The sequence below is a fragment of the Acinonyx jubatus genome, chromosome D2 (assembly GCF_027475565.1).
Source record: "Acinonyx jubatus isolate Ajub_Pintada_27869175 chromosome D2, VMU_Ajub_asm_v1.0, whole genome shotgun sequence".
In the NCBI taxonomy this organism is placed as follows: domain Eukaryota; kingdom Metazoa; phylum Chordata; class Mammalia; order Carnivora; family Felidae; genus Acinonyx; species Acinonyx jubatus.
The window spans coordinates 22,319,531-22,336,674 of NC_069393.1; the positions used below are offsets into that span (position 1 = coordinate 22,319,531).

Sequence of the window (17,144 nt, forward strand, 5' to 3'; positions counted from 1 at the left end):
AATAAAATGCTGAAGTAAAAATTGACAACCATGAATTCTCTATACAACAAAACTATTTTTGAAACATGAAGGCAAAATAAACACATTTCTGGACAAAGATTGGGAGAATTTGTTGGTAGCAGATTTGCCTTAGAAGAAACAATAAAGGAAGTCTTTCAGGTTGAAAGTAAATGATACCAGACAGTAACGCACATCCACAAGAAGGAATAAAGAGCATCTTCAAATTGTAGGCAAATATAAGAGAACACATAAATGTGTGGATATCTTTTCTTCTAATTTCTTTAAAAAAATTAAAGTCTATAAAATAATAATTATAAAACTGTATTATTTGGTTTATAACATACAAAGATGTAATATATATGACAATAATAGTAAAAAATAGGGGGAATAAATGGAGCTGTTGACTTATAATAGAATGTGAAGATTTAAAACATATATTGTAATCTCTAAAGTAACCAGTAATAATACAAAAAATCAATTAAAATTGTTTATTAAAAATTTTTAACTAGTAAATGAGTAACATAGGAATAAACACGGGAATAAAAAAGACCTAGGAAAGAAAAACCAAATAGCAAAATGGCAGACAAAAATCAACCAAATCAATCATTACATTCCATATGAATGGAAAAAACACACTGTAATAAGTTGAATGATGTCTACCCAAATTTCATGTATACAAACTTCAGAATGTAATCTTATTTGGAAATAGTCTTTGCAGATATAATCAAGTCAAGATGAGGTCATATTAAATTAATGTGAGTCTTAACCCAATGACTGGTGTCCATGTAAGGAGGGGAATATGTGGAAACACTGAAAGAAACACTGGGGAGAATGCCATGTGAAGACAGAGGCAGAGATTGGAGTGATTATGTCTACAAGCCAAGGGACACCAAGAATTGCCAGCAACCACCAGAATCCAGGAAAGAGGCACCAAACAGATTCTCCCTCAGAGCCTCCAGTAGAAACCAACCTTGCCAACAGTTTGATTTGGACTTTCTGCTTGAGGACTGTAAGAAAATAAATTCTGTTGTTTTAAGACTTTCAGTTAGTGGTATTTTGTTATGGCAGCCCTGGGAAACTAATATACACTCCAATTAAAAGACAAAGAATGGGACGCCTAGGTGGCTCAGTCGGTTAGGTGTCTGATTTCTGCTCAGATCATGATCTCGTCGTTCATTGGTTGAGCCCTATGTGGGGCTCTGTGCTGACAGCTTTAGAGGCTGCTTCTGATTCTGTGTCTCCCTCTCTCTCTGTCCCTCCCCAGCTTGTGCTCTCTCACTCTCTCACTCTCAAAAATAAATAAACTTTAAAAAAAAAGACTAAGATTGACTGGGACAAAAGATGCAAATCCAATTATATTTAGTCTATAAGGGACACCGTGTAGCTATAAAGATACAAAGGGTTTGAAAGTACAAGGATGGGAAAAGACATCCCATATCATAAGAGATGATATGAAAAAGTATTGAAAAAGGAAATAGACAATTCAGTAATTAGAGCTGAGGATTTCAATGTCCCATTCTCAATAATTTATAGAACAAATAGACAATCAGTAAGGATATAGAAGAATTAAATAACCTAATAACCAACTTGACACAACTGACATTTACAGAAAACTCAAGCAAACAACCTGTAAATATACATTCGTTTCAAATACATATAGCACGTTCTCCAGGATAAGCTATATGCTAGGCCATAAAATAAGCCTCAATCAATTTAAAGGATCAAAATAATTTAAAGACTACAACAGAATTAATAGAAAACAACAGAAGGAAATTTGGGCAATCTCCATATGGAAATTAAATAGCTTGCATTCTAAATAATCCATAGGTCAAATGATAAATTGAAGGAGATATTGGAAAATATTTTGAACCATATTAAATAAAAAGATAAGATATCAAAGTTTATGGGATACACATAAAGCAGTGGTTTGAGGGAATTCTGTAGCTTTGAATGTCATGTTAGAAAAGCAAAAAGATCTCAAATCAATAATATAAGCTTCCATCTTAAGAAACTAGAAAAAAAAAAGCAAATTAAATCCAAAGCAAGCAGAAGGAAGGGAAAATTAAACATCACTGCACAAATCAATGAAATGGAGAACAAAATAACAATAGAGAAAAATCAATGAAGCCAAAGTTGGTTACTTTAGAACATGAACAAAATTGATAAATATGACTAAGTAAAAACACAGAAGACACAAATGACCAATTCAGAATGTAAAAGGGGGCATAATAAGTGACCCTATAGAAATGGACACAAGTATAAGAAAATCATTTTATGGACAACTTTATATAAAAGACTAGATAATTTATTTAAATGGGAAAATTCCTAGAAAGAAAAAAATGCAATCAAAACTAACTCAGGAATAAATAGAATAACTGAATAGGCTTATAAATAATTATGTTGAATTAGCAACAAAATATCTTCCCAATAGAAAAACCTATTAGAAATAAAATATCTTCCCAATAGAAAAACATATTAGAAATAAAATATCTTCCCAATAGAAAAACCTTTAAAATATTTAAAGAAAAATTAATACCAATCCTTTACAAAATCTTTCAGAAAATAAAGAAAGAAGGGATGCTTCCTGAGGTATTCACTGAGTGCAGTATTATCCTAATACTAAAGCAAGAAAAATATATCATTAGAAAATATTACTATATATCAATATGCTCATGGGCATAGTTGTAAAAATTATTAACAAAATGTTAGCAAACAAATAACAGCAATACTTAGAAACCATTATATACTATAATCAAGTGAGACTTATCTTGACTCAGGACGTCAAGGTTGTTTTATCTTCTGAAAACTAGTTAATGTAATATACCATATTTATAGAATGCAAAACACCATCACATAATATTCTTAATAAAAATAGAAAAATCAATAAACAAAACTCAATGTCCATAAGAAAGAAAGAACAAAAAGCAAGCAAGCAAGCAAGCAACTCTCAATACCCTAGATATAAATAAGAATTCCCTCCAACTGATCAAGGGCATCTATAAAGTGTATCTGTGAAAAACCTATACCTAACAACATCCTTAATAGTGAAAGACAGAATGCTTATCCTTTGTGTTTGAAATGCCTACTCTTATACTTCTATTTAACATTGTACTAGAAATTCTAGCCACTGCAATAAAGCAAGAAAAAGAAATTAATGTCATGCAGATTAGAAAGAATGAAAACTATCTTAATTACAAATGGCATTAACTTACATGTAGAAAATCCTGAGGAATTTACAAAACTAATAAACAAGTTCATGGCTGCTGGGTACAGATCATAATAAAAAAAGTCAATTGTATTTTTATGTAGTAGCAATATTACATATTAAGAAATTAAGAAATTTAAAAAAAATTAAGAAATTAAGAAAATAATTTTGTCAAAAAGAATAAAATACTTAAGAATAAGCTTAAGGAAAAGCATAATAAGACCCATATATTGAAAACTTCAAAACATTGATAAGAAAATTTAAGGAACATCTAAGTAAATGATGAGATGATTCATGTTTACATATTAAAAGACTTAATATTAAGATGTCCTTTCTTCACAAATTGATGCTTAGATTTAATACAATCCTTATCAAAACTCCAGCAGGATTACTTTATAAAATTTGACAAACTGATCATCAAACTTAAATGGAAATACAGAGGACCTAGAATACCCAAAAACTTTTTATAAAAGGACAATGTTAGAAGACTTATAGCATCAAGTTTCAAACTTATCATAAAATTCCAGTATCACAATAGTATGTTATTGGCATAAGGATAGATAATATAGAGCAATAGAACACAATAGAAAATATAAGAAAACTCTTACAGATGTGGTCAGTTGATTTTTGACAAAGATATCAAGGCAATTTAGTAGGGAAAGTCTTTTCCACAAATGGTGCTGACATAATTGGTCTCAGCTAGGACAAAATAATGTTCTGGTACAGTGCCAAAAACAACAACAACAAAAAGACAGAACACAAACTTAGATCCTTATATTACACCACAAAAAAGTTAAGTCAGATTATTATACATGGAAATAGTTCCAGTTTTGATGAGGAAAATATTTCCTAGATATGGCACCCAAAGCACTACTTAAAATAAAAAAATTGATATGATACATTATCAAAATTTTTAAAAATAGTCTTTGAATGACAAAAAATGAAAAGAAAGCTGTATACTTGCGGAGGGGGAGGGGAATTACATTTATGTACCTAAAGAAGAACTTGTGTCCAAATATAAATAATATAAACAACTCTTACAAATCAACAATAAAAAATTAATTGAACAAAAAATGGATGAAAATTTGAACAGACATCTCACTGAAGGAAAATATAGGATTAGCTAATTAGCACATAGACAGATGCTCAACATGTTTAGTCATTAGGGAAACAGAAATTAAAACTATAATATGGGGGCATCTGGGTGGCTCAGTCTGTTAACCCTCTGAATCTTGATTTCAGCTCAGGTCACAATCTCATGGTATGTGAGATGGAGCCCTCCATGCTGTCAGTGTGGAGCCTGCTTGGGGTTCTCTCTCTCCCTTTCTCTCTGCCCTGCCCCTGCTCTCTAAATAAATAAATAAATAAATAAATAAATAAATAAATAAATTTTAGAAACCTACAACATGTTGCATGGAACCACAAAAGACCCTAAATAGCCAAAGTAATGTTGAAAAAGAAAATCAAAGCTGGAGGCATCACAATCCTGGACTTTAGCCTGTACTCCAGTACAGACTGTAATCATAAAGACAGTATGGTATTGGCACAAAAACAGACACATAGAACAGTGGAGTAGAATAGAGAAAAAGAAATGGACCCACAAATGTATGACCAACTAATCTTCAACAAAGCAGGAAAGAGTATACAATGGAAAAAAGAAACAGTCTCTAGCAAATGGTGCCAGGAGAACTGGACAGCAACATGCAGAAGAATGAAACTGGACCACTTTATTATACCATACACAAAAATAAATTCAAAATGGATGAAAGGCCTAAATGTGAGACAGGAAAGCATCAAAATCCTAGAAGAGAAAACAGGCAACAACCTCTTTTACCTCAGGCATAGCAAATTCTTACTTGACACGTCTATGAAGGCAAGAGAAACAAAATTAAAAATTAACTATTGGGACCTCTCAAGATAAGAAGCTTCTGCACAGCAAAAGAAACAATCAACAAAACTAAAAGACAACCAACGGAATGGAAGAAGATATTTGCAAATGACATATTGGGTAGAGGGTTAGTATCCAAAATCTATAAAGCACTTACGAAACTCAACACCAAAAAACCAATAATCCAATGAAGAAATGAGCAAAAGGCATGAATAGACATGTCTTTCCAAAGAAGACATCCAGATGCTCAACATTGGCTCATCATCAGGGAAATACAAATCAAAACTACATGGAGATATCACCTCACACTGGTCAGAGTGGCTAAAATTATCAATTCAGGAAAGAACAGATGTTGGTGAGGATGGAGAAAGGGGAACTCTTTTGCACTGTTGGTGGGAATGCAAACTGGTTTAGCCACTCTGGAAAACAGTATGGAAGTTCCTCAAAAAATTAAAGATACAACTGCCCTTCAACCCAGCAATAGCACTACTAGGAATTTATCCAAAGAATATAGAGTGCTGATTCCTGGGAGAACATGTACCTGAATATTTATAGCAGCACTATCAACAATAGCAAAATTATGGGAAGAGCCCAAATGTCCATCAACTGGTGAATGGATAAATAATAAGTGGGATATTTATAAAATGCAATACTACTTGGCAATGAAAAAGAATGAAATCTTGCCATTTGCAATGACATGGATGGAACTGGAGGGTATTATCCTACGTGAAATAAGTCAGTTAGAGAAAGACAGATATCATATGTTTTCACTCATATGTGGAAGTTGAGAAACTTAGCAGAGCACTGTGGGGGAAGGAAAAAAAATAGTTACAAACAGAGAGGGAGGCAAACCATAAGAGCCCTTTAAATACAGACAACAAACTGAGGATGGAAGGGGTGAAGAAAATGGGTGATGGGCATTGAGGAAGGCACTTGTTGGGATGAGCATTGGGTGCTTCATGTAAGTGATGAATCATGGAAATCTACTCCCAAAGCCAAGAGCACACTGTATACGCTGCATGTTAGCTAACTTGACAATAAATTATATTTAAAAATGAAACTAAAAAGTAAATAAATAAAACCCTGTAATATGATACCACAAGAACATAACAGAATGTTTATAATCAAAATACTGAAAAAATGGTGAAAATGAGAATAAATGGAATACAAAAATATACAGCCACTTTAGAAAACAGTTTGGTAGTTTCTTAAACAATTAAACATGTACTTAACATAAACCCAGTCATTCTACTCCTAGGTATATACCCAAGAGAAATAAAAAAAGATCTATACAAAGGATTTTAGTGTATGTTCATAGCCATCTCATTCTTAATAGCAAGATAATAGCAGTACACACATATATCAACTATTAAATGAATAAATAAAATGTGGTATATGCATGGAATACTATTTAGCAATTAAAAAGCGGCTAACTACCAATACATGAAACAGTGTGAATGAACCCTAGAAACATTCTAGGTGAAAAAGCTACACACAAAACACTACATATTTTATGATACCTTTTACATGAAATTTCTAGAAAAGGACACTGTGCAGAAAGAAAGCATATCAGAGGTTGCCTAGGGTTCGCTGTAGGAATGAGTGAGAATTGACTCCAAACAGCTATAAGGAATCTAGATTCTGCTTATGGTTACACATTAATAAATTTACTAAATATCAAACCACCGAATTAGAATAGTTGAATTTTATGCTGTGTAAAGTTAAGCTCTTAAGAAAAATTTGCAGCATCTCACAAGTCCATGTAAATTCATAACTATTAGGCAAATGAACTTAAAGTGAGCATACAGAAAGAAATTGATTTAAGTTTAAAAAATTGAATTTGAGATATTTAGCCAGGATGCAGGGAAGAGAGCTAGATATCATCGTGGTGTACACATTATTGAAGGTCTTCTCCTAAATCTGTCAGCCCAAATTATGGAATGAAATAAAAATAGAAAATAAAATGTTATAAAAATAGGTAATGCTAAGTGGGTTATAATGAAGTAGCCTCCTTTACTATTGCACGTGAACATCTTTCATAAGCACATTAAATTTATTTTTCATGATCGTCTTTTTTAAGGTCAAAGGGGAAGGCTATACCCCAGTGGGAGAGGTTTAAGTCTCTCCTCTGAAGAGATGACATTTGCAGTGTCTACCCTTGCAGTACAGAAGATACTGGTGACAAAATCAAAACTCAGAAGGTGGGTTTTAAGAGGGAGAAAAAATTCTAAATTCTTTCTGAGTCTGAGTAGTGATGGAGTCGCGTGGGAGGAGACTACAGAAGGTCACTGACACCATGTAGTTATATCAAAAATAAAATGAGAGGAGCTTGGATGGTTCAGTCGGTTAAGCATCCAACTCTTGATTGCGGCTCAGGTCATGTTCTCACAGTTTATGGGATGGAGCCCAGTGCAGAGCCTGCTTAGAATTCTCTCCCTCCCTCTCTTTCTGCCCTTCTCTTGCTCATGTACTCTCTCTCTTTCTTTCAAAATAAATAAACATTTTAAAAGGTAAATAAATAAAAATAAAAAAAACTTCAGTCTGAAACCATGAAACCTAAAAGAAATTTTAAAACAGGGGTGCCTGGGTGGTTCAGTCGGTTGTGTCTGACTTCGGCTCAGGTCATGATCTTGCGATCTGTGAGTTGAAGCCCCGTGTTGGGCTCTGTGCTGACAGCTCAGAGCCTGGAGCCTGCTTCGGATTCTGTGTCTCCCTCTCTCTCTGCCCCTCCCCTGCTCATGCTCTGTCTCTCTCTCTGTCAAAAATAAATAAACATTAAAAAAATTAAAAATTTAAAACAATAACCAGGGCATACTTTATTTGATCCCTTCTCATGACATAATACAAGTTTAAAATAAGAAAAAAAAAAGGTTTTTGAAATGGTCACATCAATTTGTAGGTGGCAGGAGAATTTGCTGAATTGAAATTACCTGGATTGGGATACGACTGTGTGTCCAGAATTTCTCTCACTACTTACTCACCATTTGCTCTTTAGTAACCACCTACCACATTGCCTGGTACACACTAGATAATCAATCTACAGTTGATGAATGAATGAGTACCTCATGATTTTCAAAGTTTTTTGGGGGAATTAAGATTTTAATGACTAACCTATTGAATATTTAACATCTATTGGCAAACACTGATCTGTTCAAGGCACCTTGGTGTCATTTTTGGTTGGACCTAATAAACAGACCATTAAGAGAGCCGAGTTAGTCATTTCTTACGTTTTTATTTTATTTTAAAAAATATTTATTTCTTTGTTTTGAGAGGGAGAGAGAGCACACATGCAAGCAGAAGAGGGACAGAGAGAGAGGGAGAGAGAGAACCCCAAGCAGGCTCCAGACTGATAGCATGGAGCCAGATGCAGGGCTTGGTCTCACAAACCCATGAGATCATGACTTGAGCCAAAATAAGATTCAGACACTTAACTGACTGAGCCACCCAGGTGCCCATTTCTCGCATTTTTATTATCAGCCCTTCAAAACATATTCCTCCTGAATACTCCATTTCCTACCCTATATCCCTCCCATCTCCCTAGATATTTAGCATGTATGTGTTTATTTCTATAGAGTTTGGCTAGTCATATTTGTATTTTTATGGCCCTGTCACTGTGCCTATATAGTTACTTATTGTTTTTATGTGCTTGGTCATGATTTTTTCATGTTTTTCTTGTAATCCCATTGTGTCATAAGTGTCCTAAAGTATCTGAAAATTTGTTATACAATGTAAAGCACTGGCTAAATGTAAGGTATTAAAGATACAAAACTGAAATCAACATTTTGAGGACAATGGATCAATTTAAATTGAATTCTTTTTAAAATTCTATGTGTACTTAATAAAGTATAAGAAAAATCAGTACAAATGGAATAGGAAATGATTATATACAGGTAACCTATGGTTACAGATATACTTTGTGCTATAATTGGGATATTAAGTTTACTCAGTAAGTTAGTGCATTTTGCTCAGCTTTATGTTTCGTTATTTGAGAAACACAGCATAAAGTGTAGCATTAAAAGCCAGCTTCATTGCAATTTATTTTTATAGCATAGTGCAAAACAACCCAAGCTGAAAGTACATACAGGCACTCAGACTTAAATCCCTAAAGGTAAGAAAGTAGTTCCATAAACAGATGTGATCATGGATTCTGAGTTTATTTGCTTGTGGCAAAAATAAAAGTACCAACTCAATAAGTTTTAATTTATAGGCATCTCCACCAGAAAGCCTTTGGGCACTTTGAACAAAACTGACTAAAAATAAAATTTAGTGAAAAAAAACAAAACAAAACAAAACCCCAACCTAATCTGCCCCATTCTCCACTCACACGAGGGAATATAAATTCTCACCTGGGTAGAGGAGAGATTTCCTTATGTCTTTTCTAGGTGATTTCCTGGAACGGTAGCTATGCTGTGCTCTAGAAGAGAATTTTATGATTGGGGGCATTCCTGGACATTTGAGAATATGAGAGAGGAGCTATGGATGGTGACTTTACCTCTAGGTTTTCTGATCACCACAGCCCCATAGGTTAGTTATGGTCATGCAGACATGTAGAGCCTTTCTGTTCTCACCCAAAGGAAATATTATTTGCCCATTTTCCTTAGCAGGAAGTTCATGTATATATAAACTGGGCTCGTACCTAGACCTGAACATCAGGAAATTCTATGATTGTATCACTGGTCATATGATAGACTGGAAATCCTTATATTTCTTCTGTAAATAAAAGAATAGACACGTATGAGGGCCTGACCTTGCAGGCCTACTTACCTCACATTTTGTTCCTCCAGGGTCTCACTTGTGAATTCCAGTATGTCAGCAGCTGTTCCCACAAACATAAGGAGAAGTTGAGAGAGCTGGTCCCTAGTGATCCCGCCTCCAATGGGTAGAAGCCATCTTCCAATTATGAGCATTAGCAAGAATGTCTGATGGAGTCCCAAAGTCCAAACTTTTTCACATACTGTAGATAAGTTATTTACAAAAACTTTGGCCTGTGTAACAGAAATGTCATACAGAGAGAAGGACCATGAGCTGCCACCTTGGAAAGTGATGCCATCTTCACCATGGCTTTCAACCCACAGTTTTTGTGGAAGGTCATTTTCATAAAAATGATTCTTCACTTACTAAAGAAAATAAAGCTCCTTTCAACTGAAGACTCTGGAGAAATAAAGCTAAGATGGTTCTTAAAATGGGGCAGCCTTATAAGAAGTAATTTAAACCTCACACTTGCTAGTAGGATTGTAACATTTGGTATTTAAAGAGCCAATCTGATGACGTTTTAAAGATCACTTCTCATTTTACTTTCTCTGTAACAAAGTATGACACAACACATAGCAAAACTTTTTAAATACCATATTAAAATCACAAAAAAATCCTTGTATTTTTCTTTCAGAGATTTCAAGTCTGAATTTAGTAATCTGGGAATATTTTAACATGGTACAAATCTCTTGTTTTTTATTGCTCTAAAACACTGCTACATCAAATGAGAGAATGTATAATAATGTTTATTAATTACGTAAATGTAAAGAAAGAGACTAACTATAGTTACTATTTTTATTTTGAACATTTAACATAATTGAAAAATCTATAAGCTAGCAACCAAACTTTATTCTGCCTTTAATCTTGGACTCTGAGAAAAATTTACACCCCTTTCTTGTTTTCTGAATGATATCTCTTGCCCGTTTAACTTCTAAATCAGTTTTAAAATATATCACTGGCCCTCAGAGGCTATACTCTTTTAAAGACCAGGAATGTTGGTCTCCGGTGGATTGGATAGTTGATTTATACAAGTAACTTGACTATGTTTGTGCAAATCTATTTACTCCTCTCAATTACTTACTGATGTACAGGTAAAGGCCGGATAAGACAAGGCAGGATGCTAACCTGATTGAAGCCACGCATGAAGATAGTGATCTTGCCTTTACACACTATTTCATATTTCTTCTATGAGACTTCATATACATCTTACTCAATTATTTTTTTTATGTTTATTTTTGAGAGAGAGAGGGACAGAGTGAGAGTGGGAGAGGGGCAGAGAGAGAGGGAGACACAGAATCTGAAGCAGGCTCCAGGTTCTGAGCTGGCAGCACAGAGTCTGACGCAGGGCTTGAACTCATGAACCGCGAGATCATGACCTGAGCCAAAGTCAGACACTTAACTGACTGAGCCACCCAAGTGCCCCATACATCCTACTTAATTCTTATAGGAAGCATACTAGTGGGGTAGATATTAATACTTTCAACTGTCAGATGAAAAACTGAGATACAGAGAGATTAAGTGATTTTTTCAAAGTGATGTCAGTCAGCTGTGACTGGAGCTTGATTTAGAATCCATGAATTAAACTGAATTAAATCTCTTAGAATCAATAATCTATCTTATTGTTGAAACCATGGCTCATTGGTACAGGCCTGGGCCTCGAGTCTCTCCCATATATCATTTCCTAATAGGCCATGGTTAGTTTGACAAATATCAGGCATGTGAAGAACAAAGAAGTAATTCTATTTTGGCTGAAAATCTTCCCTATTTTATTAATGTAAACTCCTAAAATATATACAGGACAGATCCCAATCTTTTAACTATATCATTCCTTTACCAAAAATATGTATCTCCCTTTGTGCATACATTGTCTGACCTAAGTGTTATAGGTTACTTAATGCTGCAAGTTAAATATACCTATTAATATACAGGTATATTAGATATATATGACTATTATGCATGTTAAATGTGTTTAATAAATATAAAAATACAATTGTTTTGCAAAATCCTGAGCAAATGATTAAATGATTGGCAAATTTCCTTAGGAAAGAATGAGCTGCAAGGTGTAGAGCATGTTATTCTCACCAAATGAAAAGGTGATTTGCCAGATCCTTTAAAATACAGTGGAAAAAGCTCTCACCGTCTTAATGAGATCATCTGCTCCATTGGCTTGTTCACTTGACATCAAAGTTTGATTGAAGTTTTCTTTGCTGCTGGTATTTTGTGACATCCCTTCAGATTGGCTACTGCAATGCTAAGAATTTTGTAAAAAGGCAATATGTAAAAAAAAAAAAAACACAATAGGTAGAGTTCCAAGTGGCTTCAATTATTTAAGCATTTATGAGTAGATATGTGGAGTTTACACAGCATGCATAAACATTTCCAAAAATCAGATTATAGTCTTGAGATAGAAAACCACTTTTCAATTAATATGAGAGCAGACTCAACTATACATGTTTTATTTTCCCACAAGTCTATGAGGATGTAGAAGCTCCAAGTTCATTGTGCAGAGCTGTAGAATGTTTTAAGTTTTAATTTTAATTCCAATTAATACACATACAGTGTTATATTAGTTTCAGGTGTACAATATAGTGATTTAACAATTTCATACATCACCCAGTGCTCATCTCAAGTGCACTCCTTAATCCTGATCACCTATTTAACTCACCCCCCACCCCCACCCCAGCTCCTCTCTGGTAACCATCAGTTTGTTCTCTATAATTGTCCGTTTTTTTTGTTTGTTTCTTTTGTCTCTCTTTTTTTCCCCCCTTTGATCATTTGTTTTTTTCTTATATTCCACATATGAGTGAAATTATATGGTATTTGTCTTTCTCTGACTCGCTTATTTCACTTAGCATTATACTCTCTAGCTTTATCCATGTCATTGCAAATGGCAAGATTTCAGTCTTTTATATGGCTGAATAATATTCCGTTGAATATATATACCACCTCTTCTTTATCCATTCATTTATCAATGGACACTTGGGCTGCTTCCATAATTGGTCTATTATAAATATGCTGCCATAAAAATAGGGGTGAATATATCTCTTTGAATTAGTGTTTTGTATTAATCGGGTAAATACCTCATAGTACAATTGCTGGATCCTAAGGTAGTTCTAGCTTTAACTTTCTGAGGAACCTTCATACTGTTTTCCACATTGGCTGCACCAGTTTGCATTCCCATCAACAGTGCACAAGGGTTTGTTTTTCTCCACGTCCTTGCCAACACTGTTCTTTCTTGTGTTGTTGATTTTAGCCGTTCTGACACGTGTGAGGTGATATCTCATTATAGCTCTGATTTGCATTTCCCTGGTAAGTGGTGATGTGCATCTTTTCATGTGTCTTTTGGCCATCTGTATGTCTTCTTTGGAGAAATATCTGTTCATGACTTCTGCCCATTTTTAATTGGATTATTTGGTTTTTGGGTGTTGAGTTTTAGAAGTTTTATATATATATATATATATATATATATATATATATATTTTTTTTTTTTTTTTTTTTGGATACTAACCCCTTCTCAGATATGTCATTTCCAAACATCTTCTCCCATTCAATAGGTTGCCTTTTAGTTTTGTTGTTTCCTTCACTGTGCTGAGCTTTTTATTTTGATGTAGTCCCAGTAGTTTATTTTTGCTTTTGTTTCCCTTGCCTCAGGAGACAAATCCCAGAAAAAAATTGCTACAGCCAATGTCAAAGATGTTAGTGCCTGTGTCCTCTTCCAGGATTTTTATGGTTTCAGGTGTCACATTTAGGTCTTTAATCCATTTTGAATTTATGTTTGTGTGTGGTGTAAGAAAGTGGTCCAAGTTCATTTTTCTGCATGTTGCTGTCCAGTTTTCCCAACACCATTTGTTGAAGAGACAGACTTTTTCCCATTGAATATTCTTTCTTGCTTTGTCAAAGATTAGTTGACCATATAGTTGTGGGTTCTTTTCTGGGCTTTCTATTCTGTTCTATTGATCTACGTGTCTGTTTTTGTGCCAGTACCATACTGTCTTGATCACTACAACTTTGTAATGCAACTTGAACTCTGGAATTGTGATGCCTCCAGCTTTGCTTTTCTTTTTTTAAGATTGCTTTGGCTATTTGAGGTCTTAGGTGGATCCAGACAAATTTTAGGATTGTTTGTTCTAGTTCTGTGAAAACTGCTATTGGTATTTGAGAGCTGTACAATTTATGGAGTCATAGTTGGGTTTCCTTTCTTGAATCCTGGAACAATTGCAAAACAAATCAACAACCAATGACAGCATTAAAACATGTATGATCTTGGCCAAAGTGTTGATTCTAAGAGTTTATTTCTTGTCCAGAAGGCTCTTTATCTAAAATACCATTTGCTTAGGTTGGTAATCCAATTACATTCAATCTTGCCTGTTAAGCACTGTAACAATCAAAAGAATTATCATGTTCACCCATCAAAATATACATTTTAGTGGCAGTTTGAAAGTCAACTTAGGTTTACGAAAAATTTGACAAAGACCTAAACTAAATGTTTTCCCCCCTCACTCTTTCATTTTGTGTGTAAATTTCTGCAGGTGGACTGTGCATGATTTTTATCCAGATGCTGGGAATCTGAGGTAGAGAAAAGATTGATAAGAGAGAAAAGGGGTGGCACTTGAAAATGTAGTGGTAGCCACTGATTATTTCACACACTGTTTAAAAAAAAAAGATTGAAGATTTTGTTTTAAACACCTGCAGGGCTAACATACTTTTGAAACATACACAAACAGATGCACACAGCACTGCCATCACCACCACCAGCACCACGTATCCACACTCATGTATTTGGGTTTAGAGAAACTATTTTTTTTCAAATGCTAACGCTGTGAGAAGTATATTTTTCTTAATTATTTTGGATACTGCATCGATCATTAAATAAACCACTTGAAAAAGTAAAAAGAAATGTCAAGAAGCTATTTTTTTTCTAGTCTCTCCCAAAACAACTAGTGTTATGAGTGAAATGACAAGAATAATTAGGAAAAATGGCCATGTGCCATATCTCTAAAAGCAAAAATCCAGCTGTTTGCACACTATTTTTTTCTGTACAGCTAAGGCTCCAAGAAAAGATAATGAAGATAAAAAATTCAATCTTTGAACCAAGCAACAAATCCTCATTGCATAGTAGCTTTGTGAGAATCAAATAGGCAATAGGAAACAAATTTCGACCACTTTATTTGCAGGCATGAAAGCACAGTGTATATTAAAACTGGTGACCTTCATATGTTTTTTTACATCCTTATCACCAAAAATCCATAGACATATTATTTAAATAAAGTCATCTGCACTGCAGTAGCAAATAGCTTTGTAGTCCATATTAAGATATTACAACCTATCTGAGTCCCATTCCATTCTTGTAATTCTACTTACTACAAAATGATGAAATTTTCCTTTAAGTGGCAACTGCATTTGGACAGCAAAAACCAACTGGTTTGATGCCTACAACTTAACCCAACTTGTACTGTTTTTATGGTAATATTATTTACATTTCGCGTTGTATAGGTGAGTCATATAGATGTTCTGGGTACCAACAAACCACTTTTTCATGGGCTATGTCTTAAAAACTCTTATTAGCTTCAAAAATATTCCTTTGGATCAAACCAGACTAAAACACCTTCAAGACTAGAAACTTCTCATTGCTTTAATTTTGCTACTTCGTAAATAGACTTGAGAGTTACAGTCATAGTTGTTTTCAGCTATGTAGACCTAGAAGGTTCAGAAATGAAGGCACAGAATTGATCATTTAAGATTTGGAATCTCTTCATGAAATAGGTCAAGATGTTTTACGAATGCCAAAACACAGGTTAGTACTTTTAGGATGTAGAATACATGGAAAATGTGAAAAGAAACTAATTATTCTCTCCTGTCATGAAAAAAAAAGTCAGATGATTTTGATTCAAAACTCCTGTAAAACATAGAACATGTAACTGAGAAAGGCAGTGTAGGTTAACTGAGCAAGGATCAAGGCCTAGGTGCTAAGCCCCAGAATTCTTACTGATTAGCTGAGCAGGCCTTGAGAAAATTACTTAATCTTTCTGAGTCTTAGCCGTCCTCTTATATAAAGTAGATATATATATATATATATATATATATATATATATATATATATACACCATGCCTAACTTATGGAGTTCCTGAGTTCATAAAGGAGAAAATGTATTTGAAAATACTTTCAGAAAAAAAAGGATGATATAAAGAAAAGTGGTTATTATCACAACCAAACATTTTTAAATGAATGGACTAAGAGAATTGCTGTGCCTCCCTTTTTTCTGCCATTTATTTTCCTTAGATGCAATTCCACTACTGTTTTGTCTCTCTTTCTCTTACTTTTTTCTACTTCCATCTCTGCCCACCCTGCCCAATTCAATCTTTGGGCATTCATTTTAATTTTTAGTGTCAAAATGAGTCAAATCCATTACTACTAAAGGTCCAATTTCTTTTGTAGTATGAAAATTAGAGAGGTACTGCCTGAGGCTCAAAAATCTTTTTTTTATTAAAAAGAGAGCTTTTGGTTGCATGCTATTTGTTGTAATGGGATTTGACCTGTATATCAATTAACTGTGCAATGCATTTATATTATAAAAGCGTTTGGGGAAATGAATTGTTATTGTGGATGATAGTCATGTTATAGAATTGGATGTGAAGGAAAGAAATGATTCAAATCACCAGAGCTTATTTCCATAACCCTGAAAGTTGTAAGTAGTAAGGAAATTGAAACAGTCCCCTAACTCCTCATGGTACAGTTTTAAAAACCATGATAACTTGAACCAGTCTATTTATTGTTACAAAAATATTTTTGCCACAGACATAGAGATAGCCTATGACTTTAATACTTTTTAAATAGGAGATTTAAGGCAGATAAATGTTTTCTTTATGCCTGTTTTATTGGTATGTGCTTGTGGAATTCTTTAAAAATAGTCCATAGAGTTAAATTCCCCTGTGTGTACCTAAAATTTGGAACATTTTCCAGATGCAGTTTGAATATCTGAAACATACACAAGAGGCTTAACTTTACTATAAAATGATTGACTGTAGGAAAGAAATCTGTATAGGGGCAAAGTCTTATCTTAACTAAAGCATTTTATCAGTAAAGGTACTAAAATTATACCATAGCTAAAGTTCATCTGTAACCTAGTTCCTTTATCCACGCTCTGAAGATGTGAAGTGTGGTCTGGAATCTGATGGGATCTGCCATCCACAGTATGGAGCCTTAATAACAACAGATTGTGAGACCATTCCAGAGCCTGAGACTTAGGGTTGCCCATGTGAGAAGCAACTCGCTTAGCAGCTCTTTCTTTATATATAGAT

General features: G+C 34.1%; 1 protein-coding gene across 2 annotated transcripts in view; it reads right to left on the reverse strand.

Annotated features, from left to right (window-relative positions):
• Nucleotides 1-17,144, reverse strand: part of TMEM26 (transmembrane protein 26) — a 45,545-nt gene that overhangs the window by 11,296 nt on the left and 17,105 nt on the right. For both annotated transcript variants that reach the window (XM_027062080.2, XM_027062079.2), the window contains exons 3-4: nucleotides 11,983-12,096; nucleotides 9,858-10,078 (exon numbers count right to left, since the gene is read on the reverse strand). In XM_027062080.2, coding sequence (XP_026917881.1) covers nucleotides 9,858-10,078; nucleotides 11,983-12,096 — 335 coding nt within the window. The remainder of the gene's footprint in view (nucleotides 1-9,857; nucleotides 10,079-11,982; nucleotides 12,097-17,144) is intronic.